We start from the raw sequence: 27,545 nt of genomic DNA, 5'->3' as shown, positions 1-27,545 counted from the left end.
AACCAGTCTACACATGTAATTAACGTCAGCCAGGGCAAATAGTGAGATGTGCCCCCCCCCAAAAAAAAAGGGAACTTCACACATGAAAGCTACCAGGTGCTGAGGACTTGGGTTCACTGCAGTCTTTATAACATCGGTTCTTCACAGGGGGCGCCCTAGATCTGAAAGCCTGGGCCTGGAGTTTTGTCTAGTCGCTGGGCGGGGCAAGGTTCTGGGGCGGGCAACCCAGGCTTGCTGGAAGGGATTCCTGCCAGGCTTTGGGGTGACAAATCTACAGAAGGGATCCCTGGTCCGCTGAGGCTCAGCTGCGAGGATCCTGAGATGAGCATTCGAGGCTAGTCAAAGGCTTCCGGGAGGGGCGTGTCGTCTCGGGGCGTGGCAGAGGTGGGGCGGGGCCACACCACTGGGCCGGCAAAGGCAGGAAATCGGGGCTGGTCCCGAGTCGCGCGCAACCCAGTCCCTATCTCTGCTCCGCCGCCCGTTCCCCACCCCACCCCCCAAGCCCCCGGGCTTCGCCATGGACACTACGGAGACAGGTAGGGGGTGGGGACCGGGGGGCCTCACTCCACCACTCCTCAGCTCCTAACCCAGGGAGCCCCACTTACCCCAGAGCTACCTGACAGCCAGGAAAGAAGTCCTGGCAAGGGAAGGATCTGGGAAGGTCCGCGCACCTTGGAGATCCCCGAAGCTCACAGGGCGTGCACGACTGCAGCCCCCAACCCTCCAATTGCCCTGCGGAGCCGGCACCCCGGATGCCTGGGGGAAGGGGCCCAGGAAGGGGAAGTGGCCGCTTCTGCTTCTGATTATAGGATGGATGGGGGCAGGGTGTCACGGCCAGGATCCCTGCAGGGCTCTCCGCGGGGCATCAGGCCAGGGGGCAGCAGCAGAATTATGACTAGGCTGGGTTATGTATCCGGCTGTCTTTGTGTGCGTCGAGTATCATTCAGTCCTGTCCCTGGTGGTTTCAGCTGTACTTGCGTGTGTTTATGCCTCAGGCTAAATGCCTGTGCGTCCCACGTGGGTTTCCATCTGTCTGCCCTGGGGTCCTTGTGGCTCCATTGTCAAGCCAGTCCTCTATTTCAGCATTTGTGTGGCAGCTGCATCTGTTTTCTTGCTTTGCTTATGGGTCTGTGCTTGTGTGTGTCTGTGCCTGTGAGCAACCCCTTCTCTGATTTTGCCTGGGTCCATCTATCTGGTCCGAAATGACCCCACCGAAGCTCACTGTCCCATCCCACACTAGTCTTAGACCAAGACTCCCTCATGTGTCTGTCTCCATCTCTGTTTCTTTCTCTTTCTCTCTTCCTCCCACCTCTGCTTGAAAGTGGTTGAGGTGCTTATAGATTGCTTTACCATCACTGCTGGTGGAGGGAGACAGTGGTTAGCTCATGTTTTCTTACACTTCCCTCCCCCAGAGGTAACCCCAACTCCTGAGGGCAGGAAGAGGTACAGTGACATCTTCCAGAGCCTGGACAACCTCGAGATATCATTGGGGAACGTGTGAGTCTAAGCCTGCCACCACATCTGGACACACTGACTTCCAGCCTCCTGAGCCTAAAACAGGGCTCTCCCAAACACCTGTGCCTGCTGGTGTTCTGGATACACGGGTTTTTGGGGTATATCTCAAAAGTGGCCCTGAGACAACCCCCGACACACACACACACACACACACACACACACACAACCTCATGATCCCTTAAAATAGTTGAAATAGTTATAGTTCCACTCTGTGGACTCCTAAATTACTTAAGACCCTCCAAACCCTTTCTCGGTCCTGTTTTTAGGAAAAGACCTCCCAGGGATGGGGATGGTGCTGAGAACTGGTCAGATGCATACCACTCACAAGGCCCAGGGTTTAATCCTGCCTGTACCACAAAAGGAAAAGCAGTGGAAAGAAGTTTGATTGATAGAATGCTTGTCTGGCATACTCAAAGCCTGGACTCCATCCATAGTACTGCACAAACCAACCAGGGTGGTAGTGCATCCTTGTAATTCCCACATGTGGGAAGTGGAGGCAGAGAATCAGAGCCAACACAGTGAGTTGAAGACCTGCCTGGATACATGAGCTTCTGTCTCAAACCAACCACAGCCTCACCTGGTTCCTTTAAATCCTCAGATCACACAGATAATACCAAAGACTATATCTTCCCTTCTCCCCCGAACTGTCCTAGCACCCCCAGGACTTCCCCCAGCAAAAGACTGTCTGGGAAGAAATGGCTTCCTCATACCTTTATCCTCCTGATCCAGGGCTTTCGACCCCCTGGCTGGAGACCTTGTACTCAGAGAGGACCTGGAGCCTGACAAGACTGCCACAGCCACAGTGGTGACTGAGGAGGTAGGGGACAGGATCAGGGTCCTCAGTGAGGCAAATCCCTGTCATACTTCTGAATGCTGTCTCTCATCCTCTTACCCCAGAGCAGTGAAGCCAGCTGTTGGAGTGATGCATCCTCAGAGGGTCCTGTACCCCTCACAGGTAGGGGGGGATCTCAGGCAAGGATGGGGGCAGGGTAAAGGAAAGTGTCTCTTCACCAAGGCAACACAGACCCTGTTCTGTGCCAGATTCAGGAGACAGGGCAGAGTCCCCTTGTCCTAAAGGGTTCCCCAGTCTTGAGTAGAGACTGTAAACTGTGGTATTGACAGTGATCCCAGAAGGGGCTTTAGGGACCCATGAAGGTGTGGAACAGAAGCCATGGGTCTGACCTCAGGGTGCAGGGAAGACTTCCACAGGAGAGCTCAGCTCAGGGTTTTCCCTATTTGTCCCAGAGGAAGAACTAGATTTGCGACTCATTCGGACCAAGGGCGGTGTGGATGCTGCCCTGGAGTATGCCAAGGCATGGAGCCGCTATGCCAAGGAGTTGCTGGCCTGGACAGACAAGAGAGCCAACTATGGTGAGGAGGCTTTTTTCTGCCCAGTCCCTGATGGCAAGCAAGACCCAAACCTCAGCTTTCGATAGACACCCCTACTCTCTCCTCCCCCTAGAGCTCGAGTTTGCTAAGAGTGTCATGAAGATTGCTGAGGCTGGCAAGGTGTCCATTCTCCAGCAGGTACCAGCCCTCCCCAGAACCCAGCAACCCCCCACCCTGCCCCAGGTCCTCCATCCCTGTCCATTCAGTTCCTGAGTCAGCTCTGCACTCCACCCCAGAGCCAAATGCCTCTCCAATACATCTACACCTTGTTTCTGGAGCATGACCTCAGCCTGGGAACCCTGGCCATGGAAACACTGGCCCAGCAGAAGAGAGACTACTACCAGGTGAGCATGTACTCGAGTGCACACACACACACACCTAACGAGGGAGCTGGAGTCTAGAGATGTTCAGGATCTTGTCAAACATTCCCACACTGAGATTCCAGCCCAGCACCATGTGAGATTGCCGCACACAGAGTGCTCTCATTTGAGAGGAGGGGACTAGGGAAGTCTCTACCAGCAGAACTACAACCCCAACCCCAAATCCTAAAATTCTTCCACTTAGAAATACTGGTTTCCAGGGGCATAGTGGTACACGCCTTTAATCCTAGCACTTGAAAGGCAAAGGTAGGTGGATCTCTGAGGCCAGCCTGATCTACATAATGAGCTCTAGGACAGCCTGAGCTACATGTGAGTCTGTTTTGAAGAAACAAAACAAAAAAGAATAAACTAATTTTTTTTTTTTTTTTTTTTTTTTTTTTGGTTTTTCGAGACAGGGTTTCTCTGTGTGGCTTTGGAGGCTGTCCTGGAACTCACTCTGGAGACCAGGCTGTCCTCAAACTCACAGAGATCCACCTGTCTCTGCCTCCCGAGTGCTGGGATTAAAGGTGTGCGCCACCAACGCCCGGCCCAAAGAATACTAATTTAAAGCTGGGCCTGGTGACACACACCTTTAATTTCAGCACTGGGGAGGCTGAGACAGGCAAGAGTCTTGGAGGTGGTGGCCAGCTAAAACCTTGTAGAAAGACCAGGACCAGTGAGATGGTTCAGAAGGTCAAGGTGCTTGCTGCCTGAGGACCTGACTTCAGTCTCTGAAGCCCACATAAAGGTAGAAGAGAGAGATCCAACTTCACACACATGCCATGGCATGTATGCCCCCACACACATACACACATCATCATCATCATAATAAATAGATCTTTAAAAAAGAAAGTCTGGCGATATAGCTCAATAGTAGAATACTTAGGTAACACATGCAAGGCCATGGTTCAAATCTCCAATAACAACAACAACAATAACAACAAAAAGCAAGTAAAGATGCCACCAATCCCTGGGACCCATATGGAAGAAGGAGAAAACTAACTCCCACAAATTGTCTTCTGGACCTCCTCACACATGCTGGCATAAAGGTATCCCTACACATATACAAACACAAAATAAATAAGTAAAAGTTAAAAGGGGCTGTAGAGATTCTCAGTGGTTAAGAGCACGTGCTGTTCTTGCAGAGGACCTGAGTTTGGTTCCTAGCACCCATGAGTAGCAGTTCATAACCACCTGTAACTCTGGGGATCTGATGCCTCCATAGGCACCCACACTCATGTGCACAAGCCTGCACACATACACACATTTTAAAATAATTAAAATAAAATTTAGGAAGTTTTCATTGAAAAGAAAACACTGACTGGGGTATCAGGATGGCATTACTCAGGAATGAGACTTCAGGATGTCTGGGCCCGGTAGAAAAGATGGAGTCATTACATAACTTTCTGCTCATGTACATGGGCCTAGGGTAGAGCAGACCTGATTGAAACAACAGATTCAGAAAAGGGTTCGGTCTAGGGTATGGGTATCATGTCTAAGGGTAGATCCCATGCCAGAGGGTGGGGAGTGGGGGACAAAAGGGAGGACTGAAGCTGCTTCCCGATCCCGAACCTCCCCTCTGCAGCCTCTGGCAGCCAAAAGGGTGGAAATTGAGAAGTGGAGGAAGGAATTCAAGGAGCAGTGGCTGAAGGAGCAGAAGCGCATGGTAAGGCCCTGTGTAGGTGGGCCCTGCCCCAGACAAGAAGCCTCTGCAGACAGCGCTCGGAGGGCTTATGGTCCTCTTATTATCGCCCCCAAGAATGAGGCGGTGCAAGTACTGCGGCGAGCCCGGCTCCAGTACATTCAACGCAAAGAGGACCTGCGGGCACGTTCCCAGGGGTCCCCTGAGGACCCTCCCCCCCAGGCAGCTCCAGGATCCAGCAAGCAGCAAGAGCGCAGACGGCGCTCCCGAGAGGAGGCACAGGCCAAGGTGGATACTAAGAACCCCTAACGTCTGGCTACTCCCCTCTGCCCAACTCCAGTCCACTCAAGTTGTCTCCGCCTTGGTTTCCCTAGGCACAAGAGGCAGAAGCTCTATACCAGACCTGCGTCCGGGAGGCCAATATGCGCCATCAGGATCTGGAGACCACCAAGCAGCGGATAGTGTCGCACGTACGCAAGCTGGTGTTTCAAGGAGACGAAGTGCTCAGGCGGGTGAGGCTCAACCCCGCCGTCACCCTTGGCTCATTACACTTGGACACTAGTAAATACTCCTTTCCTCTGTCCCTAAGTCATTGCAGAGGTCCCAGGACACCATGTTTACTGCAGACCCCCCCCCCCATAGCAGGCCCCATACCCTGATGACACCCAGCCTACCAATGACAGACCCCGCCCACAAACACTGACCTTGTTTCTTGGTAAGGGTTAGGCTACCCCCCACCTCAGGTCCAATCCTCTGAGATTATGTGACTCTCCATCCTTACAGGTGACGCTGGGCCTGTTTGAGCTGCGAGGGGCACAGGCAGAGCGAGGACCTCGTGCTTTCTCTGCTCTGGCTGAGTGCTGTGCTCCCTTTGAGCCTGGTCAGCGCTACCGGGAGTTTGTGCAGACACTGCAGCCTGGGGCACCGCCACCGCCATCTCCCGCCTTCTGCTTCCAGGAGTTCACACCTGTGCTGCACAGGTGGGCCCTTGTGCTGGGCTTGGAGTAAGCCCAGAAGCCTATACCAGGGTTTAATATATGTATATAATATATTTTGATTATGTTCACCTCTTTTACCTTCTCTTGCTCCCTCCCACCCCAGCTGAATTCTTTATTCTTTAATATCTTCAAGATTTTTGTTTTGTTTTTATGAGATATGGTTTCCAAGCCCTGGCTGTCCTAGAACTCCCTCTGTAGACCAGGCTGGCCTTGAACACACAGAGATCTACCAGCCTCTGCCTCCTGAGTACTGGGATTAAAGGAGAACACCACCACTGCTGGGCCCTGGGATATTTTTGAAACAGAGTCTCTCCACGTAGCCTGGCTGTCCTGGAACTTGCTTAGTGTCTTTTTATTTAAACAATTATTTTTTTTTTGTCAGACAGTGGTGGCACACACCTTTAATTTCAGCACTTGGGAGGCAGAGGCAGGAGGATCTCAGTGAATTAATTCAAGGCCAGCCTGGTCTACAAAGTGAGTTCCAGGACAATCACAACTGTTACACAGAGGAACCCTGTCTCAAAAAACCAAGAAGAAAACAAATTGATTTAGATGTGTGTGTATATGCCACCTGTGTGCAGGTACCCTCAAATACAAGAAGAGGGCATCAGACCCTGTGGAGCTGGAGTTGTGAGCCACCTATGTGGGTGCTGGGAACTGAGCTTGGGTCCTGGAAGAACAGCCAAACACTCATAGCCACTGAGCCATCTCTCCAGCCCTTCATGTATTTATTGTTGTTTGCTTTGAAATGGCTCAATGGCTTTCCTTAGGGGAACTTACATGGGGGGGGGGCTTTTGGTGAAATACCCCAGTCCTCAAGTGGTGGACCTAGGAACCTTATGGGCTAAGATGGCCCCGGACACCAGAGCTTGCAAATCCTTGGAGTTACTATGCCTGCGTCACCCAGGTCAGCTTCCTGGGGAATCAAGCCCTCAAATCTCTCTCTCCCAGTTCCCCTCAGGACACAAAAAAGAAGTTTTCAGGGCCCCCACAAGCAAGGCTGGAGGAGGGTTCCTCTGAGCCTGGTCCTTGGGAGGATACCAGCTTAGGCAGCCAGGGTAAGTTCATAGAGGCTTGGTGGGTAGAGGGCCTGGACCTGGGCCAGCCTGATTGACCTGTTCTCACTCAGGGATGACAGGCCCTACTCCAGGCAGTGATGTGGACAGTGTAGGTGGTGGCAATGAATCCCAGTCCCTGGATTCCCCTACTTCCAGCCCAGGTGAGGGTAGGACCTGGCCCTTTGCTGCCCATACCCACCTGTACCCTTCCACCTCCCACCATCTGTCCTCCAGCTCCCAGCTAAGCACCTGCCTTTAATCTGCAACCTACCTCTTGGCTTCTGATCTACCCCGGACCCCTGACCCTCAAGTGGTGGAACTTTTCCTCTCAACCATCAGACATTCCTGGATTCTTTCTCTCACGGATGTCTCTGGGTGTTTTTGGAAGCCCTGAAAACAAAACCCATCTCCTTGGACCCAGCCTGTCCCATGACCACCATAATGGCCCTACCTCTGTACCCCTCTGACCCCAGGTGCTGGCACTCGGAGGCTTGTGAAGGCATCGTCTACAGGCACTGAGTCCTCTGATGACTTTGAGGAGCGAGACCCTGGTAAAGCTGGACATAGGTGGGCAGGTGGGCTTACAGGGACAAGAGGGTGGCCCTGACAGCACTGCCCTCCTTCCTTGCAGATCTGGGGGATGGGATGGAGAATGGACTCGGCAGTCCCTTCAGGAAGTGGACACTGTCCACTGCTGCTCAGACCCACCGGCTACGGCGGCTGCGTGGCCCAGCCAAGTGCAGAGAATGCGAAGCCTTCATGGTCAGCGGGACAGAGTGTGAAGAGGTGTGGCCTAGGCTGGAGACCCAATGACCCCTGCTGACTTTCACCAAATACACTGACTCAGATCCCTGCAGCCCTTTTGCTCTAGGACCCACCTTTGTCTGATGACCTCTGTCACTGTCGATGCTGTGTGTGGTGTGTGTGTGTGTGTGTGTGTGTGTGTGTGTGTGTGTGTGTGTGTGTGTGTGTGTGTGATTTAAAGGCATCATTTCTCTCCTTCCTGCATGTGAATCCTGGGGGTTGTCAGACTTAACAGCAAACACCTTTACCTGCTGACCTCCTGATAACCTTCTTGTCCCCAGCTGAACTCCTAACCCTGTGACCTTCCCCCGCAGTGCTTTTTGACCTGTCACAAGCGCTGCCTGGAGACCCTCCTCATCCTTTGTGGACACCAGCGGCTTCCAGCCCGGATGCCTCTCTTTGGGGTTGACTTCCTACAACTCCCCAGAGATTTCCCTGAGGAGGTGCCCTTTGTGGTTACCCGGTGCACGGCTGAGATAGAGCACCGTGCCCTTGGCCTGCAGGTAGGCACCATGTTCATTCTTGATTGCTCCCACAAGTGATCTATCCCCACTGATGGCCAGATTATAAAATAGATGTCCTCTACCTTCAGGGCATCTATCGGGTCAGTGGGTCTCGAGTGCGTGTGGAACGGCTGTGCCAGGCCTTTGAGAATGGCCGAGCACTGGTTGAACTGTCAGGAAACTCTCCTCATGACATCACCAGTGTCCTTAAGCGATTTTTGCAGGAGGTAGGTGGCTCAGGGCTGAGGTGGTGGGCAGGAGCCTGCACCTACAGCCTCTGACTCAGGACCCTAAGCAGCCCACCCGCACTCCTGTCCCCACCAGCTCACTGATCCCGTGGTCCCTTTCCACTTCTACGACGCCTTCATCTCTCTGGCAAAGACCCTGCATGCAGACCCTGGGGACGACCCTGGGACCCCCAGCCCCAGCCCTGAGATTATTCGCTCGCTGAAGACCCTCTTGGTGCAGCTGCCTGACTCTAACTACAGCACCCTGCGGCACCTGGTGGCCCATCTGTTCAGGTGTGCATGGGTCCCTAGCTGTGAGCCATGGTCCTCTTTCCTTAGACGCGTCACTGCCTACCTATGTGGCTCACATTAACCTCTGACCTTTTGTATTTCTTCTGAGTTCAGAGTCCTGGCCCTAACGCTGACACTGTCTGTGCGAACTAGCTGGTCTCAAACAGTGACCAGAGACTACTTTCCTGTGGCCCGGCCAAGTCACCAGGCTAGCCCATGGGTCCTAACCTTCTCCTTCAACTCCATATTTGACCCTTCTCCCCACACTAACCTTAGGGTGGCTGCTCGATTTGAAGAAAACAAGATGTCTGCCAACAACTTGGGAATTGTATTTGGACCAACACTGCTACGGCCACCAGATGGACTCAGGGCCCCCAGTGCCAGCCCCATGGCCTGCCTGCTGGACTCCGGTCACCAGGCTCAGCTTGTTGAGTTCCTCATTGTGAACTATGAGCAGATCTTTGGAATGGATGAGCTCCCTCTGGCCTCTGAGCCCCTGACCCAAGACATTGGCCTGGCTCCTGCACTCCTCGAATCTAGTCCCCAGCACCCAGCACTACTGCTTGCCCAAGATACACAGCCCTTGACCATAGCGTCAGACTCCATCCCAGACCCCAGACACCACAGTGCCCTGGAGAAGTATCCCAAGGTCACACCTCCTGAGGTAGGAACCTGCTTGTCCCACAGATGTGGGGAGGGCCTTGTCTGTGTTTAATTTCCCTTCTTTTGCACAACTGGGTATTGAATTCAGAGCATGGTGCTTACCACTAAGTCACACTCTCAGCTCTCTTTACTTTTGCATTTTTTAAAAGCATTTATTTAGAGAGAACGTATATGTGTGTAGGCACATTCATGTCATGGTGTGAGTATGAAGGCCAGAGGACAATCTGTCCTCTCACCATGTGGGTACTGGGGATGGAATTCTGGTTCTTAGACTTGGTGGCAAGTACCTTTACCCACTGAAACATCTCCCCAGCCCAAATTTCTCTTATTACATTGTATTTGTTTATTGTGGGGGGCATCACATGGGAGTCAGAGAAAACTTGGGAGAGTCAGTTCTCCTCTAGCATATATGTCCTGGGAATTGAAATTGCCAAGCTTGGTAGCAGATACCTACTCAACCTTTTAGTTTTCATTTTGTGGCAGAGTATCCCTAAATTGCCAGATTGGCCTTGAATTCATGCTGTAAGCCAGGGTGACCTTAAGATTACTGACCCTACGGTCTCGGCCTATTAAGTAGCTAAGATGATACACCTGCCTTTTTTTTTTTTTTTTTTAAGTGCATTGGTGTTTTTTACCTGCATGTATGTCTGTGAGGGTGTTGGATCCCCTGGAACTGGAGTCAGTTTTTTTTTTTTTTTAGTTTTTTTTTTAATATATATTTGAATTACAAACAAGATTGAATTACATGATCCCAGTTCCCTTCTCCCTCCCTTCCTCCTCTACCACCCCTCAACTAAAATCCTACCTATCATATGTCCTTTCTTCTAATCTACACCTGAATCAAAATTTCTGCTTCCTCATGACCTCTGCATCCTTCCTTTTCTTTCCTTCTCACTCTCGTAGCTTCCTCCCCCCTCTTCCCATGTTCTCAATTTGCTCAGGGGATGGTGACCCTTTCCCCTTCTCCAGGGGACAAAGTTTGTCTCTTTTAGGGTCTTCCTTGTTTACTAGTTTCTCTGGCAGTGTGGATTGTAGGATGGTAATCCCTTACTCTATGTCTCAAATCCACATATGAGTACATATGTTTGAAATATCTGGTCTTTTGGTTTTTTTGAGACAGGGTTTCTCTGAGGCTTTGGAGGCTGTCCTGGAACTAGCTCTTGTAGACCAGGCTGGTCTCGAACTCAAAGAGATCCACCTGCCTCTGCCTCCCGAGTGCTGGGATTAAAGGCGTGCGCCACAAACGCCCGGCTCACAGTTTTGAGTTGTCATGTGCATGCTGGGAATTGAACCCAGGTCCTCTGGAAGAACAGCCAGTGCTTTTAACCACTGAGCCATCTCTCCAGCCCAGACACACTTGCCTTTTTACTGTATTGTTTTACTTGATTTTGAGATAGGGTCTTTCTCTGTGATCTTCCTGCCTTTTTTGTGCTTTGAGTGCTAGAATTGCAGTTGGGTGAGCATCTTCTTTCTGGGCACCTTTTCTCTATAAAATTTACTTACTAGACTGGGCCATGGTGGCGCACACCTTTAACCAGCATTCAGAAAGCAGAAACAGGTAGATTTCTGGGAGTTCAAGGCCAGCCTGATCTATGAGAGTTGGAGCTGCATAACAGCAAGACCCTATCTCAAAAAGAAAAGGAGAAAAGAAAAGCATTTGTGCTGGGTGGTGGTGGTGCACACCTTTAATTGCAGCACTCAGGAGGCAGAGGCAGGCAGATCTCTGAGTTCGAGGCCAGCCTGGTCTACAGAGCGAGTGCCAGGATCGGCTCCAAAGCTACACAGAGAAACCCTGTCTTGAAAAAACAAAAACCATAAAAAAACAAAAAAGCAAACAAACAAAAAAATGTATTTATGTATTTAATGGGAGAGGCACACAGGTATAGGTGTGAGGTCTGAAGAAAACTTGCAGGAATCAGTTCTTGGAAATCAAACTCATTGTCAGGTCTGGTGGTAATTACCATCACCCCTGAGCCATCTCAGCAGTCCTGCATCTGGCTCCTTGGCTTGTGATTGGTACCAAGATTGTTCAGTGAGTACCACTTTACCCACTGGGCCATTTCACCCTCCTGCCTTTTAAAACGTTTTCCACCCACCCTAGTTTGACTTGTGCTGGCCATAGAGGTAAACATGGGGAGTAGAGTCAATGCTGGGCAGCTCTGCTGTCTAGCATAGTCAGAACCCACCCCATTTTTTTTTTTTTTTTTAAGTATTAAGCAGGATGGAGTAAGATGAGGTCTAGAGGACTTTGTAGCAGGGAATATAATCTGGGCAAGTCTTCTGGAAAGGTGGATTTAAGCAAAGACTAGCATGGCACAGAAAAGAGGTGCAAAGAGACCTCTTTGGAAGATCTGGGGAAAGGTGTACCAGGCAGTGGGAACAATTCATGTTAAGGCCTTGGGTGGGAATATGCGTGCTGTGTGCAGTCCTGTATTGTAAGGAAACAGGAAGGAAGCAAGGACCAGGCTGCAAATGCATCTCAGGAGCAAAGTATGCATCTAGCATGTGTGAGTATCTGGGTTTGGGTCCCAGCACTAGAAAACGTTAGCCAAATGACTCTGCTAGCTGTCATGAGCACATCATGAGAGCAACAGATGAGCACTGGCTATGTGTATTGAGGATCACACATTGAACTTGCAGCTTGCTATTTCAGCTAGGCTGGCATGCCAATGAGCTCCCAGGACCCTGTTTCCACCCCACACCATAGGAGTCACAAGCACTCCCAGCTGTGCCTGGCTTCTTACAAGGATGCCAGTAATTCAAACTTGGGTCCTCATGCTTGCACAACAAATCCTCTGACCCACTGAGCCACCCCCACAGACCCTAAAACAGGGATTTTACTGTTGGGAGTCACATTCTGGGTTTCTTCCTGCAGATTGCAACTCTGCAGAGGGACGAAAGGGAAGAGAAGGAGGTGGAAAACACCAGAGACGGGGCAGGGGAAGGTGAGTGTGCTGGGGAGCTCTCTTTGCCCCAGCGTTGCCTGGCTGACAGGTCACTCCTGGGGTACATCCTGAGAACATGGGAGATGCTTAGCATTCATCACCCCACAGGGTCCAGCCACAATCCTGAGGACTTGCTACTGGGAACACAATCCCGGGGCCATTTCAGCCGCCAGCCAGTGAAGTATTCCCGGGGAGGTGTACGACCAGTCACTCATCAACTGTCCAGCTTGGCTCTGGTGGCTTACAAGCTGTGTGAGGAGACTCCTGTCACTGTCTCAACAGTGCACGGAGGTAGTTTGAGGGGACGAAGTCTGGGCCCTGCTTCTGCCTCCTCTGAAGGCAGCCCCCTGCGCCGGAACCCTCTGCCCAAGCACTTTGAGATCACCCAGGAGACAGCACGGCTACTCTCAAAGCTGGACAGTGAGACTGTGTCCAGGGCCACCAGTTGTGCTGACACTGAGCCTGAGGAATCTGAGGAGCATCTCTGACCACTCCCATCCTGAGGGACCCAGGACTGAGTTGATTGATGTCTCCCTGCCTGCTCTACCTGGTAGCCAAACCAATTCAGTAGGGTATGGGGAGAGACGGGGTTACCGGAAAGTTGGGAAAGGAAGACCACTCATCTTGGAGAAGTCCTAACACACGTGGTTACAGTGTCTCTCCCTGCCTGCCAGAGGAGGAGGTTAAAACAGCAAGGCAACACAGTACAAAGGCAATTCAGGGTCAAAACTCAGTGGTCAGTACAGGTCCGAAGATCCTTGGGGTCTACCCAAGTCTCTGACCTCTGAGACAGATAGATACTTGGCGGCTCCTGGCCCTGCTGCCACTTGCCTCCTTGACAGATTCCAAGTGAATTCCTGTCACCTTTTATGCCTTTCTTTCATTTTGTTTATTTTGAGATGGGGGAAGTCTCATGAAGCTCTGGCTGGTCTAGAACTCTGTGTAAACCAGGTTGTTATAGAACTCGAAGCAATTCTCTGCTTCCCAAGTTCTGGTCAAGTCTGGATTCTTACTACCTCTGAATAAACCCATGCCCTGTCTCCTCACAATGGTGCTTGCAAAGCCAGACCGGTGGGAGCTGGATCTTCCAGACCCACTTGATGAAAGAAGAGAACCAGTCTCTGCAAATCGTCTGACCGCTGCACATAAACATGCACAAATAAAATTAAATTTTAATTTAAAAAAATGCACCAGGCATGGTAGAACATGGCTTTAATCCCAGCACACGGGAGACAGAGGCAGACAGATCTCCGAGTTCAAGGCCAGCTTGGTCTATAGAGTTAGTTCCAGGACAGCCAGGGCTACACAGAGAAACTCTATCTTTGAAAACAAAAAATAAAAAAAATATATAAATCCTGTTATGTTCTTGCACATCTGTCTTTGCCAGGGAAGGCTGACAAAGAGATCACCAGTAAGAGCAGCATATTTTACCCCTTTATTACTGACCTGACTGAACCAAGGCTTCTAAAGTCCACCCTAGGAAACCCACAGGCAATTAGTGTAGGTAGGGCCTGGAGCTCCAGATGAGTCACTCGGGTCCTGCGAGAGCTCTGTGTCCCTGATCCGGTTCTACATAATCAAATACAACCCGGTGCAGATAATCGGGACAATGGGGCTGTGTGCTGTGGACGGGGGAGGCCAGGGGAGGAGGCTGCCGGCCAGAGCCGCCGCGGGAAGCCAGGGTGCGCACAGGGTCGGCGGGCGCCTGTGGCGCAGCAGCAGTGGGGCGGGGGTCCGGCCGCGAGCTGGACCACGAAGGGGCGGGGCGGGACTTGCATCTCGGTACAGGATTGGACAGGAACCGGGTGGGGGCGCCCCAGAGGCCACCCCGAGGATCTTTCCAGCTGTCAGGTGACTCAACCCCAAAGGCGCGAAAGGGCAAGCACGTGAATGTGCGCGGGGACGGAGTGGAAGGAGTGTCCCACATGGGGAGCCCGGGCTAAGGAGGGCAGGTGGGACTGCAGCACTTACAGGAGACCACACTTCCGACGTGGGGGGTGGAACGCTCCAGGGGGCGGGACAGCCCCCAGGGGGCCCCGGAGCTGGGGCAGGTAGGGGCGTGGCCTTGGGGCCCCGCCTCTCCCGCCTCCTCAGCCTGGGGCTCGCACACCGGACGAACGCAGCTGCGCTGCGCAACCGCCGCCCATCGCAGGGACCATGGGTCTCAGTCCCGCCTCGACCCCCCGCGAACCCGCCCCTTCTGCCGCTTGACTGGAGGCCCAGGTAAGACAAGTACCAACCGGACCAGGGTGGGTGCAGGCTTCCGGAGAGAGTGAGGCGCTCCGGTTCTTCTCCACAACCCTTCCTCTAGCCCAGAGTCGCTGAAACTCCCTCCTTTGTCCCGGACGACTCTTGCTCCTCCGTCCCACCCCGGAATGGCTTGCTTCCAGAGCTCTTGCGCGGAATCCTGCCTTAACTCAACTTCTGGGGCGGTCTCTCTGACTCTGCTCACGCTAAGTCACCTCTACGCTTTGGCACTGACCTCCGAGTGCTGACTAGGAACCTCGCTCTGGTGTGCACACGCCCCCTGGCCTCTGCACTGTGCAAGGGCCCTGGCACCAGTGTGATCTTCAGCCCGCCCAGCTGCTCCTGCCGCCTTTGTGCTGCCCCAGCCAACCCTCTCACACCCTTCGGAAACCACAAGTGACCAATCTGGTCGTAGATTGGTGGCACGAGGCTTTGAATTTCAATGAAGATGCATTTGCTGTGGGTTTTTCAGATTTTAAAAAAGCAGAAAAAAAAAACCCGCCAATCAGACATCCCTTTGAAAATGGTTATGGCAGCATTCAGCACAGGCAAGCGGATCTTTGTGATTTTGAGGCTAGTCTGGTCTCACAGGGAGTTCTAGGCTAGGTGGGATATGTAGTAACCCTGCTTTATGAGTAAAGAAGCGGCTTGTGCTTTTTAGATCACTCTGGCTCTCACCACAGACACCTTACTCAAAGGGCTCTAAATCTGTGGCTTATACTCACCCAATCTTGATTCTTGTCTCTGGCCACTGCCTGTTCCTTCCGTCAGGGGCCACCTGCACTGACCTCTGTCTTCTCCTATCCACAGGTGGCCATCATGGGTCAGTGCTACTACAATGAGACCATTGGCTTTTTCTACAATAACAGTGGCAAGGAGCTCAGCCTTCACTGGCGCCCCAAGGATGTGGTGGTGGTGGCTCTGGGGCTGACGGTCAGTGTACTGGTGTTACTCACCAATCTGCTGGTCATTGCAGCCATCGCCTCCAACCGACGCTTCCACCAGCCCATATACTATCTGCTCGGCAACTTGGCTGCTGCTGACCTCTTTGCCGGCATGGCCTACCTCTTCCTTATGTTCCATACTGGCCCACGAACCGCCAGGCTCTCCATCAAAGGCTGGTTCCTGCGACAGGGCCTGCTGGACACCAGCCTGACAGCATCGGTGGCCACACTGCTGGCCATTGCTGTAGAGCGGCACCGTAGTGTGATGGCCGTGCAGCTTCATAGCCGCTTGCCCAGGGGCCGTGTGGTCACACTCATCGTGGGTGTGTGGGTGGCTGCACTGGGCCTGGGGCTGCTGCCTGCACACTTCTGGCACTGTCTCTGTGACTTGGACAGGTGCTCACGAATGGTGCCCCTGTTCAGCCGCTCATACCTGGCTGTGTGGGCCCTGTCCAGCCTGCTCGTCTTCCTGCTCATGGTAGCCGTCTACATACGAATTTTCTTCTATGTGCGTAGACGGGTGGAACGCATGGCAGAGCATGTCAGCTGCCATCCCCGCTACCGAGAGACGACACTCAGCCTAGTCAAGACTGTTGTCATCATCCTGGGTGAGTGGGTGCTTTGATAGCAGCTTCAGGGACCTAACCTCTATAGAACCCTAGGGAACTGAGAAAGTGACCTGATATCGAAGGAAGTGGGTTTGGTGTTCTCCATGGTAGTACCCTCAATGCAGGGGAAAGGAAAAGAGAACAAAAAACAAAATGAAATTCCTGTGGCAGGACCAGGCAGAGCCTCCAAAGAGGAAAAGATGACCTTTCAGCCAGCCTCTACAGAGGACAAAGGCCAGCCTCAGTTTTCATGTTCCCAAGGAAACCATTTAGAAGTCTTGTTTGATTCTGTTTGAGGCAAAATGTCATATAGCCCAGGCTGGCTTCAAACTATGTAGTAGTGGGGCATGACCTTGAACCTGTGATCATCTTGCCTTCATCTCCCAAGTCTTAGGGTTGTAGATGTGCACTGCCACCCTTGGTCTGAAGTGTTAGGGGTTGAAGTGACAGTTTAGTGCAGGCTAGGTAAGCACTACCAACCAATCGATATCCTCAGCTCTGTTTTTATGTTGTTTTTGTTAAGGCAGGGTCTCGCAAAGTATCCCTGGCTGTCCTGGCACTCACTCTGTAGACCAGGCTGGCACTCACTCTGCCTACCTCCGCCTCCTGAGGACTGGAAATGGGTCACTGCATACCCAACTTTTCCTTGTCTTTTTAAGATTTTTATCTGTGCATGTATGTAGGTGTGGCTGTGAAACTGTCTGGACTTGTGCAAATGTGTGCAGGTGCATATGGAGGCTGGTGGCACCCTAGCCCTTGGAGCTGAGATTACAGGCAGTTTCTAGGTGCTGGGAACTGGATTTAGGTGCCTGCTCTTAACAATTGAACCTTCCCTCTCCAGCCCTGGTTTTGATTTTCTTTTGAAGTAAGGTCTCCCTGTGTAGCCTTAGCTAGCCTGGAGCTCACTAAGTAGACCAGGCTTCTTTGAATTCATAGAGATCCATCTGCCTCTGCCTCCCAAGTACTAAGATGAAAGGTGTGCTCCCCTACACCTGGCTCATGGGTTTTTTTTTTTTTTTTTTTTTTTTTTTTAAGACAGGGTCTCTAAATAGCCCTGGCTATCCTGGAACTCACTCTGTAGATAAGGCTGTCTCAAACTGCCTGTCTGGGATTAAAAATGTGCACCACTGCATTCATCTTTTAATGCAGGGTTTCATGAACTCCATATGTAGCTAAGGCATACCTTGAAGCCCCAGCCCTCCTGTTTCTATTTCCCTGGGTTGGTGGGCCTGTGCCACCTGGCTCCCCTTTGGAGTTTATTTTCTGGGGCTAGAAAATGGCTTGGTGATTAAGACCACTACTTCTTCCAGAAGACCCAAGTTCAATTCCACACTGGGCAGCTCATAACCACCTGCAACTCTAGCTCCAAGGGATGTGACGCCCATTTTCAGCCTCCAAGACAGCACCCACATGCATGTGGCTTACACTCATGTGCACATATGTAAATAAAATTTTTTACGTTTATTTTGTGTGTGCACATATGTGTGTACGCATGCACTTCAGTTCATCTGTGAAGGTTTGAGGACAACTTGTGGGAAACAGTTTTTTCCTTATTCCACATGGGAATTTGGGTCTGAGCTCAGTCTTAGCAAAAAGTCCCTGTTTGGGCTTTTGTTTTGTTTTTTGAGACAGGGTTTCTCCGTGTTCCTTTGTAACCTGTCTTGGCACTCGGTCTGGAGACCAGGCTGGCCTCCAACTCAAGAGATCCCCCTGCCTCCACTTCCTGAGTGCTGGGATTAAAGGCATGCGCCACCAACACCCGGCTGTGGTTGTTTTTTTAACATTTTCATGTTTATGTCTCTGGTATAACCACCACCCGGCTCTTTGGGGCTTTTAGTATAGGAGGAAATCTATTCCTAGTCCAGGATTGATTCTCCCCAGTGATTCCCGGCCCTCTAGTGTGTAACCAGCCTGTCCCATCCTTTAGTGAACAAATCTCGCTCCTATAGAAGGCTCCAGGGCCCTGGGCTGCTTTGTCCTGGTTAGGAAAGGTGCCCCTCTGGCAGGCAAATTGGAGAAAGGTGTCCCCTCCAAGCAGTTCTGCCCCTACAGGGAGCTTATGTGGTATGTGCCACACAGTTGGTCCCTGCCTGAGCACAGAGTGGTTCAGGCAAGGCTCCTGGTGGCTTACCATCATCAACTCCACCCCACCCCCATCCCACAATCCCACTCCCTGCCTCTGTCCTGCAGGGGCATTCGTGGTGTGCTGGACGCCGGGCCAGGTGGTGCTGCTCCTGGACGGTCTAGACTGTAAATCCTGCAATGTCCTGGCTGTGGAGAAGTACTTCCTACTCCTGGCTGAGGCCAACTCACTGGTGAATGCAGTGGTGTATTCCTGCCGAGACGCTGAGATGCGCCGGACCTTCCGCCGCCTCCTGTGCTGCATGTGCCTTCGCTGGTCCAACCACAAATCTGCCCACTACTCATCTTCTGCCCGGATGGGCGCCAGCACCCGAATCATGCTTCCTGAGAATGACCACCCTCTGACGGACTCCACCCTTTAGCTTCCGTGGACTGAGGCGGGAGACAGGCAGGAATGTTGTCTGTCTGTACCCACAGCCACTTGCAGTTCCCCTGACTCAATCCAGCCCAGCAGATGCATGGCCCCTCAATGCTCCCCAGGCCCACAGATCTGCCCACCTCAGGACACTGGGAGTTGGGGCCATCTCCATGCACCTGGGAGGGCATCCAAAGGGGCTTGGCAGTCTGGCTCTGTTATCTCAGGGTTTTTTTGTTTTTTAATTTTTGGTTTTTCGAGACAGGGTTTCTCTGTGTAACTTTGGAGCCTATCCTGGCACTCGCTCTGGAGACCAGGCTGGCCTCGAACTCAGAGATCCACCTGCCTCTGCCTCCCGAGTGTTGGGATTAAAAGCCTGCGCCACAAACGCCTGGCTGTGTTTGTAGTTTTTTTAACATTTTCATGTTTTACTGTATGTCTCTGGTATATCCTATGGACTCTTTCTTTCTACATGGTGCTGTAGGTGTTCAGGGTAGAAGAGATGGGAGCTGTCCCAGGTTAGACCACCCACTGTTACAGGCTAGACTATAGGTGTACTGTCTTTCTGAGGCTAGTTTGGTTTTTTTGAGACAGGATCTCATGTAGTCTAGCCTGGCTTTGAATTCACTGTGTAGCTGAGGTTGGCCTTGAATTCTTAATCCTCCTGAATCCACCTTCCAATTGCTGGCTCTGGTGTTGAATGGTAATTGATCAGCCTTTGAGGGCTCGCCTCATAGAGGACCACATGATACAGGGCAAGCCTTTCCACTCCTAGGTTGCCAATTTGCTTGGTTGAGTTTCTTTTTTGTGTGTGTTATTAACTCAGACAATTTGTCCCTGTGTCCTGGAGTTATCTATCATGTCTCACAGTTGGCGAGACTCCTTCAACATGGAATCTCGGGCCCTGACCTCATTCCTGTTCTTCCTCTCTCCTGTAATCCCATACCACCACCCCCCCCCCCCCGCCACTGTCCACTCTGTCCCTCTCTCCCTCTCCCTCCCTCCCTCTCTCCCTGCCTCCGAATCCTATGTGCTGGATTAAAGCTATATGCTACCATTCCCAGCTTCTCTTTCTGGAGCCTTGCACTTGTTTCTTTATGCCAACTGTTCTACCCATCTCCCTCTTCAAGAACCTAGGGTGATTTCTGGTTGTGTAAGCCTTTTCCTTCTACATGTCCCCCCACTATTATTAGACACAGTATCTCACAACATAGCTCAGGCCATCCTAGAACTCACTGTGTAGCTCAGGCTAACTTCCACCTCTCTGCTGTCTTCCTGACTCAGCTTCCTGAGTGCTGGGCTGACAAGCCTGAGACACCATATTGAAAAGTATCCGGTGACTAGACTACACAGCTTAGAAATGACAGACATGCCAGGAGGGACCAGAAAACTCCCTGAGGAAGGGGCTTCATCGTCCCATGGAGCCTGGAATTAAGTCATAAGTTTACCTGGACTTTCTACTCCTCAGTCCCATAAGGCCTTGGAGATGCCAGGCCTGAGATGAACCCTCTTTGGGCTGAGAGCTCCACCTCACTGGAGGAGTCAGCTATGTTCTCACGTCAGATCCACATGCCAAGCAACAGCAGGAATTTGAACCTCTGTCTTATCTGAGGCCAAATTCTTAAGACATTAAAGCATCCATTTAAAAGAACTGAAAACGCCTCTGTCTCTAAAGTGCTTTTCATTTCCCACTGCTGGGACACTGCACACACTTGGCCAGTTCTCTGCCTGCCGCAGAGCTCTGTCACAGGAGGCATTTCCAAAAGGAAATGCCACCCCTACCTCTGTGAGGATACAAGACCAAGCTTGTGGCTGGGTAGTTCTTGATCCAATGTGGGCAGTGTGCACCTACAGGTGGTCTCCCAAGGTGACAACCCAGGAACCCAGGACAACCTTCAGATGTCCATGAAGGACAATGTCCCTACTTCTATGGAGCTCCAGGCCTGCTAACCCTGTGTCACTTTGTATATTGAGGCAGCCAATCAAATCCTGAAACTGGGACCCCTACAGCCTTCAGAAAGGCATCAGCTGCCTCACCTGTACTCAGGCCTGCCTGCCTACATCAGCATATCCAGGTTCTGTTGAGGGATTTGTATTTTTTTATTCTTTTGTTTTTTTTTCGAGACAGGGTTTCTCTGTGTAGCTTTGGAGCCTATCCTGGCACTAGCTCTGTAGACCAGGCTGGCCTAAAACTCAGAGATCCCCCTGCCTCTGCCTCCTGAGTGCTGGGATTAAAGGCGAGCGCCGATGTGGGTATTCTTGTACCTTTGTGTTCATGTGGAGGGTGGAGGTTTAGTGTCAGGAGTCATAGCTGGAGGCTCTGCTGCCACTGTACACGATGAAGCAAGGTATCTAAGTCAAACCTAGAGCTCATCAAAACAGCTAGTCTCACTGACCAGCTGCTCTGAGGAACCATTTGTCACTGCCCTCCAAGGCTGGAATTATAGTCAGGTCACCCCTCCCCCAGCCAAGTGTTTCCTTCAAGATCTCTCCTCTGCCATGTGGCGTCAAGTTTGGAACTTACAGTCCTCTCCCTTCCCACCAAAACAGGCCTGTGTAGTGCTGTGCCCCTGGCTGACATTTGTTGCCTCTGGCTGACGTTTGTTCAGTGTACCCCTCTCAGCCCCCCTTCAAGGGTTCTATTACTTCCTGTTGCTGGGGCCAAGCCTATGCTTTCCTTCTATGGTTTTTCCTGTTCTTGCATTTCTTTCCAGGTGCCCCTGAGGTCTCCCCATTGCCTCACCTGTTGCTTGGGTGTCCTCTTCAGTAACAATGAAGATGTTGCTTCCCAGCCATCCTAGCCCTCACCAAGCCTTCAACTGAATTCTGTATCAGAGCAAACAGATTCTGGGAGGTTCTTCGACTTTGGAGGGGGATTTGTGTCCCTTTTTCTTTTGCTTGAGGAGCCTGTTGTCATGTCATGAATCCCAAATAAGAGACAAAAGGCATTTTGTATCATTTGCTAGACCTGGGACACTGGGGTTGGAAGGAATGAGCAGGCCTAGGATCAGCAGATAAAGGAGCTTTCTGCCAAGCCTGACAGGAGTTCAATCTCTGGGCCCATGTGGTAGGAGAGAATCCAGTCCTGAAAGTTGTTCTCTGACCTCCAGGTGTGCCATGGTGCAAGTGAGTCCCCCCACCCCCACCCCACCGCCACAAACAAACAGATTGAGGTCATTCCTAAACTGGATCTTGCTAAAATGACAGAGCTGACTTTTTCTCTAGTGGAACTCTAGCTTCCTGCTGTCTACACAGATCCACAGGTTTCATCCGGCCCCTCAGCAATGTAAGGGGAATAGAGAACTTCAGGGAAACAAGACAGGGTGCTGGGGACCAACCAGAAGGGACTGTGCCTGAGAAGCCCAGTAAGCCCTGAACCACAGGGGCACAGGACTTGTGGGGAACTGTTGTATAGCTATTTGTCCAGGTTCCCTCTCCTTATGACTCACACCTTTCTCAGAGCCTCACTGTCCTTGTAATGTGACTTTTTCTTGGGGGAGCCACCCCTGGTAAGAGGATAGCCTGACCATTTTACTCAAGTCAGTTTTGTGAACCAGGGAACTTCTTGAAGTTACAGAAGCATGGGCAGCTAGAGCACCGAAGTGTGTCACCCACCCTCATCATTATGAGGATAGTGGCCCAATTTTGTGAGCTCATGTGTTCATTCACATGTGTTCATTCACATGTGTTCAACAACACAGTTGTGGATTCAACATGACAATTTTCATTGCATAACAAATTTGAGGTCAGCGTGGACTACATGAGACTCAGTCTCAAGTTACTTACTTTAGAGAAAAGGTCTTTGTAAATAGCCCAGGCTGTACTGAAACTCACCATGTAGAGCAGGCTGGCCTCGAACTCACAGAGGTCTGCTACCCTGATGTTGGGGTTAAAGGTATGTGCCACCATGCCCAGCCACGAGTTTTTTTAAAAGTTCTGAGGACGGGAGGTATGCAGGTGGGGACGGTGAGGGTGCAGGCCCCTGAGGAAGGAAACTCAGAGATGTGTGGGGCTGCGAAGAACCTGGTCCTGTGAAGAAGTGGGAACCTGAGAGAACACACAAGGGACCTGGATCCATAAAGTGCACCAGACGGAAGCAACGCCGGCGGTCGTCGGTTCTGGGTGGCCGTTGAGAAGGCAAGTTTCTAGGAAGTCTCTGAGAAAGAGGAACAGTGCCCGGCGCTGATTGGCGACGGCTCCCGAGGGGGTGTCCTGGGGGCTTGCAGAAGAGAATCTCCGTTTCCTAGACAACCTCCAACCGGTTCCTCGGTATCGGTTGAAAAGACTGTTTGGGGTGCGTCACGAGTGAGAGAGCGCTGCACCGCGCCGATTGGTGAAAGGTGCCTGCAGGGCGGTTCCGCAGGCCGTGCGCGGCGGCGATTGGCTGGTGGGCGTGGAGTGGGCGTGGCGCCTGGGCTGGGCGGTTGACTGATGCGCACGCGCGCGAGAACTCCGCTGTCCCTCAAGGCAGCCCGGCCCGTCGCCCATGGCCGCCCCGCTGCGTCCCGCGCCGCAGCAGCCCGCCCCGCGCCGCCCGGCGCCCGCTGCTCCACTGGGCCGTGACACGAGTGACGTCCTGCAGCAGATCATGGCCATCACGGACCAGAGCCTGGACGAGGCTCAGGCCAGGTGCGGCGCCCAGGCAGGGAGGGGACAGGTGCGGCCGAGCTTGGAGTGATGGCCAGAGGGAGGGAAGGGCGGCTCCGTGAGGAAAGGGGACGAGGGACCAGCCCTGGGGACAGGAGACGTCGGAAGAATAGTGATGTAGTCATCTGTTATTGGCCGGGCGAGGACCCCAAGTTTACAAGGCACACACAGTCGAAGGGAAGCGACTGAGGAGCTGAACTAGGGTGATTTGACGAAGGATCCGTTGAGAACTTTGAGAAATGGATACAGAGAGCTGGGTGAACCTTAGAGAGCACTCCTCTTCCTCCTCCTCCTCCTCCTTATCATCATCATCATCATCATCATCATCCTTCCCCTCCCTCGTCCCCTCCTCCTTTTTTTCAGGACAGGATCTCTCTGTATCCTTGGCTGCCCTGGAACTAGCTCTTGTAGACCAGGCTGGCCTCGAACTCTGCCCCCGAGTGCTGGATTAAAGGCGTGCACCACCACACTTGCTGGCACCCTTCTTTTTTTTTAACGTTTTGTTTTTTTGGTTTGGTTTTTAAATATGTGAATATGTTTGTTCACCCGACATGTGTGTAGGGACTTAAGTTCACTGGAAGAGTAACAAGTGTACTTAACCCCTAAGCCATGTCCCCAACACCTCCCCTCCCCACGCCCCCACTTTTATTATCAGGCTGGCCTCAAACTCGATGTATTGTAAAAAGATAACCTTGAACTCCTGATCACCTGCCTTCACCTCCATAGTGCTGGGATGAGAACTATGTGCCACCCATTGACCATACCCCAAAGATTCTTTTCCTTTTTGTTTGTTTGGTCAGCCTGAAACTCAACATGTAGCTCAGTATGTAGCCCAGGATGACAGTGAGCTTCTGACCTTCCTACTTCAGCTTCCCTGAGTACTAGGATGACATGCACGAACCACCAAACCCAGCTTATGTGATGCTCGGAGTTGAACACAGGGTTTTGTGCACGCTAGGCACAAGTGAGCCACAACCAGCAAGGAGCCTTTTAAAAATGTTTCTTTCATGTATGTGTGTGTTGTGTAGGTGTGATTTTGTGTGGATTGTACAGGTGCACAGTCACGGTGCATGTGTGGTTTGAGGCTCCTCTGTCATGCTCTGTTCTGTTTGTTCTTTATCTGTTTGTGGAATACAGGCATGTGTCTGAGAAGACTTAGGAAAGTTGGTTCTTTCCTTCCACTATGTGGTTCATGAGATCAAATTTGTGTTACGGATCTTGGCAACAACTACTTTTACCCATGGAGCCTTCTTCCAGGCTCAGGTTCGATATACTTGGAGTGACTGCAAAATTGCTGCTTCAGAAAGATAAACAGAAAAGTTTTGGCAGAAGCCCAGAATGGATTCAGTTCTTGGATAGGTCCCCAAAGGATACCTCAGGAGTCATTATTTGATTACCTTTCTTGTTTGTTTTTTGTTTTCCAAGAAAGGTTTCTCTTTGTAGCCTTGGCTGTTTTGGAACTCACTATGTAGTAGATTAGGCTGGCCTTGAATTCACAGAGCCTCCTGCTTCTGCCTCCCAAGTGCTGGGACTAAAGGAGTGTGCCACCACTGCCCAGCAGGCCATTACTGTGTTTTTAAGACAGGGTTTCATCCAGCCCAGACAGGACAGATGAGCTGAGGTCCTGGCATCCTCTTTGTGTGTGACGTCCCTACATCACAGCACCAGGGTTGAAGATGCCATCATGCCAAGCTTTTTTATATGGTGCTAACGAATCTGAACACAAGTTCTTCTGCTTGCAAGACAGGCACCTTACTGACTGAGCCATCCCTCCAGTCTCTGAAGAAGCCCCTCCTTTGGGGGGGCGGTGCAGGGTCTCTCTCTGTAGACTAGGCTATCCTCAAACTCAGAGATCCACCTGTCTGCCTATGAGTGCTGACATTAAAGGCGTGCATCTGACTTCAGAATCCATTTTTACATGTAAAAATTTAAGGATTGTTTTGTTTCATTTAATTTTAAAGATTTGTTTATTTAGTATACAGTGTTCTGTCTGCATGTATGCCTGCATGCCAGAAGAGGACACCAGATCTCATTACAGATGGTTGTGAGCCACCATGTGGTTGCTGGGAATTGAACTCAGAACCTCTGGAAGAGCAGTCAGTGCTCTTCACCTCTTAGCCACCTCTCCAGCCTGGATTGTTTTGTTTTAAATGTATGAGTATCTTACCTACATGTCTTTATGTGTACCATGTACATGCCTGGTCCTCTAGGAGGTCAGAGTCCTTGGAACTGGAGTTACAAATGGTTATGAATCACCATGTGGATGCTGGGAACCAAACCCAGGTCTTCGGCAAGAATAACCAATGCTCTTAACCACTGACCATTTTGCCAGCCCCAAGACCCATCTTTAAAAGGAACTTGATACATACTTATCGGATACTTACTATGTCAGGGCACTGGTCTAGGGCTGAAGTAGTCCTTGCTTTCACCTTCACGGGCTTGGGGGGTTTGGGACAGAGAAAGGAAGTGGAAAAATACACACATAGATAAATTGTGACTAAGCGATAAGGAAAGGACTGGCATGCTGTGGGAAGCTATCTGGAGAAGGGACAGAACCTCCAGAAGATCCCAGAAGCCAGGGAAAAGATGTTCCCAGCCCAAAAGGGAGAAGCCTCAGAGGGTCAAATTTGGAGAAACCTTGAAGCCTGCTTATACAGTTACACAAAGTTTGCAACTCTCAGTAAGGGTTAGGATTCTATTCCAGTTTCCTTTTCCTCTTATATGAAGTTTTTGTTTGTCTTTCGACACAGGGTTTCTCTGTGTAGCCCTGACTGTCCTGGAATTCGCTCTATAGACCAGGCTGGCCCTGAACGCACAGATTCACCTGCCTCTGTTCCGAGTGCTGAGATTAAAGGCGTGTACTACCACTGCCCAGCTAAAGATTTATTTTTTTAAATTTGTGTGTGGTAGTGTTTTGTCTGCACAAATGTATGTGTACCAAACACATGCCTGGTGCCCACAGAAGTCAAAAGAGGGCATTGGGTCCCCTGGAACTGCCGTTACAGACAGCTGTGAGGTGCCATGTGGGTGTTGAGAATGGAACCCAGATGCTCTGCAAGAGCAGTGTCCTTCACTGCAGTCGTCTCTCCAGCCACCATTCCAGTTTCAATAGCAGAGAAAAAAAAAAATCAAAGCAGGGTTGTTTGTTTGTTTGGTTTTGGTTTTTGAGACAGGGTTTTTCTGTTTACCAGCTCCGGCTGTCCCAGAAATAACTTTGTAGATCAGGTTGGCCTCAAACTCACAAGATCTGCCTGCCTCTGCCTCCAGAGTTCTGGGATTAAAGGTGTGTAGTCAAAACATTTTTAACTGTCCCATGTCCACACACCAGTGTCAGCCAGCCAGGGCTATGGAGATCTGCTTTACAAGGTAGTTTACTGTGCTTACACCTGCTGGGATGGCAGGGGATAGCAAATAGGAAGGGGTTGGATTCCTTTTGGAGCATGGGTGTTTATTGAAAGAGTCTGTTTTGAGGTGATGGTGGTTCCTTGGGGTCTGACAGTATGTATTCTAGCCCTGCAGTGAGATCAGTTTACTAAGCAGAAAAACAAAAACTACTTAGTACTTAGGGCAGGGAGTTCGGCTCAGGTGATGGAGCACTTAGAGCACTCACCTCCAATACACATACATTCAGGAGCCCTGGCTTTTCTCTTCAGAAGTGCATAAAGCTCGCCTCACTTCCGTAGTGAGGCCAGCCTGAAATGCCTGAGACCCTGCCTACAGATACCCCCACTCCTACTGAGCTCAGAACTTTTGCTCTTGCTAGGCAAACAAACAGTTTCCTAGCTGTGTGGAATGCTGACTCTTTGGTTTTACATCCTCTCTGGGAAGTCAGGAATGCTGCCCTGCCTCCAGCTCTTTGCATTCCACTTTTAAAATGTATCTTTTATTAGGGTGTGTGTGGTACGTATGTATACACATGTGCTGTGGTGTGCAAGGGATGGTCTGAGGACAGCACTGAAAAGCCTGCTCTCACCCTCTGTCATGGGTTCTGAATGAACTCAGGTCATCATGCTTGCAGGGGCCAGTGCTTTTACCGCACCCTAGCCATCTCACCGGGACTGGGTTTTCCTGCATGTCTGTAGTCTGTCCAGCATCTATCCGCTCATAGCATCCACCCTTCCAACATCCTGCTCTCTGGGTGGTTCAGGTACTGGGGGATCGGGGATCCCCAGTGCTCACCTGAGCTATGAGATTGTCTGTCTAGTGTA

The 27,545-nt window shown here is 51.3% G+C and overlaps 3 protein-coding genes across 10 annotated transcripts in view; all 3 read left to right on the top strand.

The window, feature by feature from the left end:
• The first annotated feature begins 407 nt into the window (after positions 1-407).
• Gmip (GEM interacting protein) lies at positions 408-13,083 on the top strand. The gene is made up of 21 exons (XM_027394605.2): positions 408-536; positions 1,413-1,497; positions 2,245-2,332; positions 2,413-2,470; positions 2,761-2,886; positions 2,978-3,042; positions 3,141-3,248; positions 4,849-4,929; positions 5,023-5,193; positions 5,280-5,417; positions 5,689-5,885; positions 6,855-6,961; positions 7,033-7,122; positions 7,435-7,512; positions 7,593-7,747; positions 8,080-8,268; positions 8,358-8,495; positions 8,593-8,789; positions 9,063-9,450; positions 12,325-12,394; positions 12,503-13,083. The coding sequence occupies exons 1-21, from the start codon at positions 518-520 to the stop codon at positions 12,880-12,882; spliced, it is 2,928 nt and encodes a 975-aa protein (XP_027250406.1). The 5' UTR covers positions 408-517; the 3' UTR covers positions 12,883-13,083.
• A 1,102-nt stretch (positions 13,084-14,185) lies between these two features.
• On the top strand, positions 14,186-20,368 carry Lpar2 (lysophosphatidic acid receptor 2). Its single transcript, XM_027394607.2, has 3 exons — positions 14,186-14,617; positions 15,452-16,193; positions 18,384-20,368. Exons 2-3 carry the CDS (start codon positions 15,461-15,463, stop codon positions 18,695-18,697), a joined length of 1,047 nt encoding a protein of 348 aa, XP_027250408.1. The 5' UTR covers positions 14,186-14,617; positions 15,452-15,460; the 3' UTR covers positions 18,698-20,368.
• A 2,762-nt stretch (positions 20,369-23,130) lies between these two features.
• Positions 23,131-27,545, top strand: part of Pbx4 (PBX homeobox 4) — a 42,700-nt gene continuing 38,285 nt past the window's right edge. For 2 of the 8 annotated variants that reach the window (XM_027394611.2, XM_027394610.2), the window contains exon 1: positions 23,131-23,319. In XM_027394611.2, the coding sequence (XP_027250412.1) occupies positions 23,177-23,319 (143 nt within the window). In that variant the 5' untranslated portion in view covers positions 23,131-23,176. Of the gene's footprint in view, positions 23,348-27,545 lie in introns of all 8 variants that reach the window. The other 6 variants (XM_027394609.2, XM_027394608.2, XM_035451176.1 and 3 more) reach the window with 4 other exon arrangements.

The sequence above is a fragment of the Cricetulus griseus genome (genome assembly GCF_003668045.3).
Source record: "Cricetulus griseus strain 17A/GY chromosome 1 unlocalized genomic scaffold, alternate assembly CriGri-PICRH-1.0 chr1_0, whole genome shotgun sequence".
Lineage (NCBI taxonomy): Eukaryota > Metazoa > Chordata > Mammalia > Rodentia > Cricetidae > Cricetulus > Cricetulus griseus.
The sequence above is the reverse complement of the archived record's forward strand: the minus strand, read 5'-3'. Positions and strand labels throughout refer to the sequence as shown.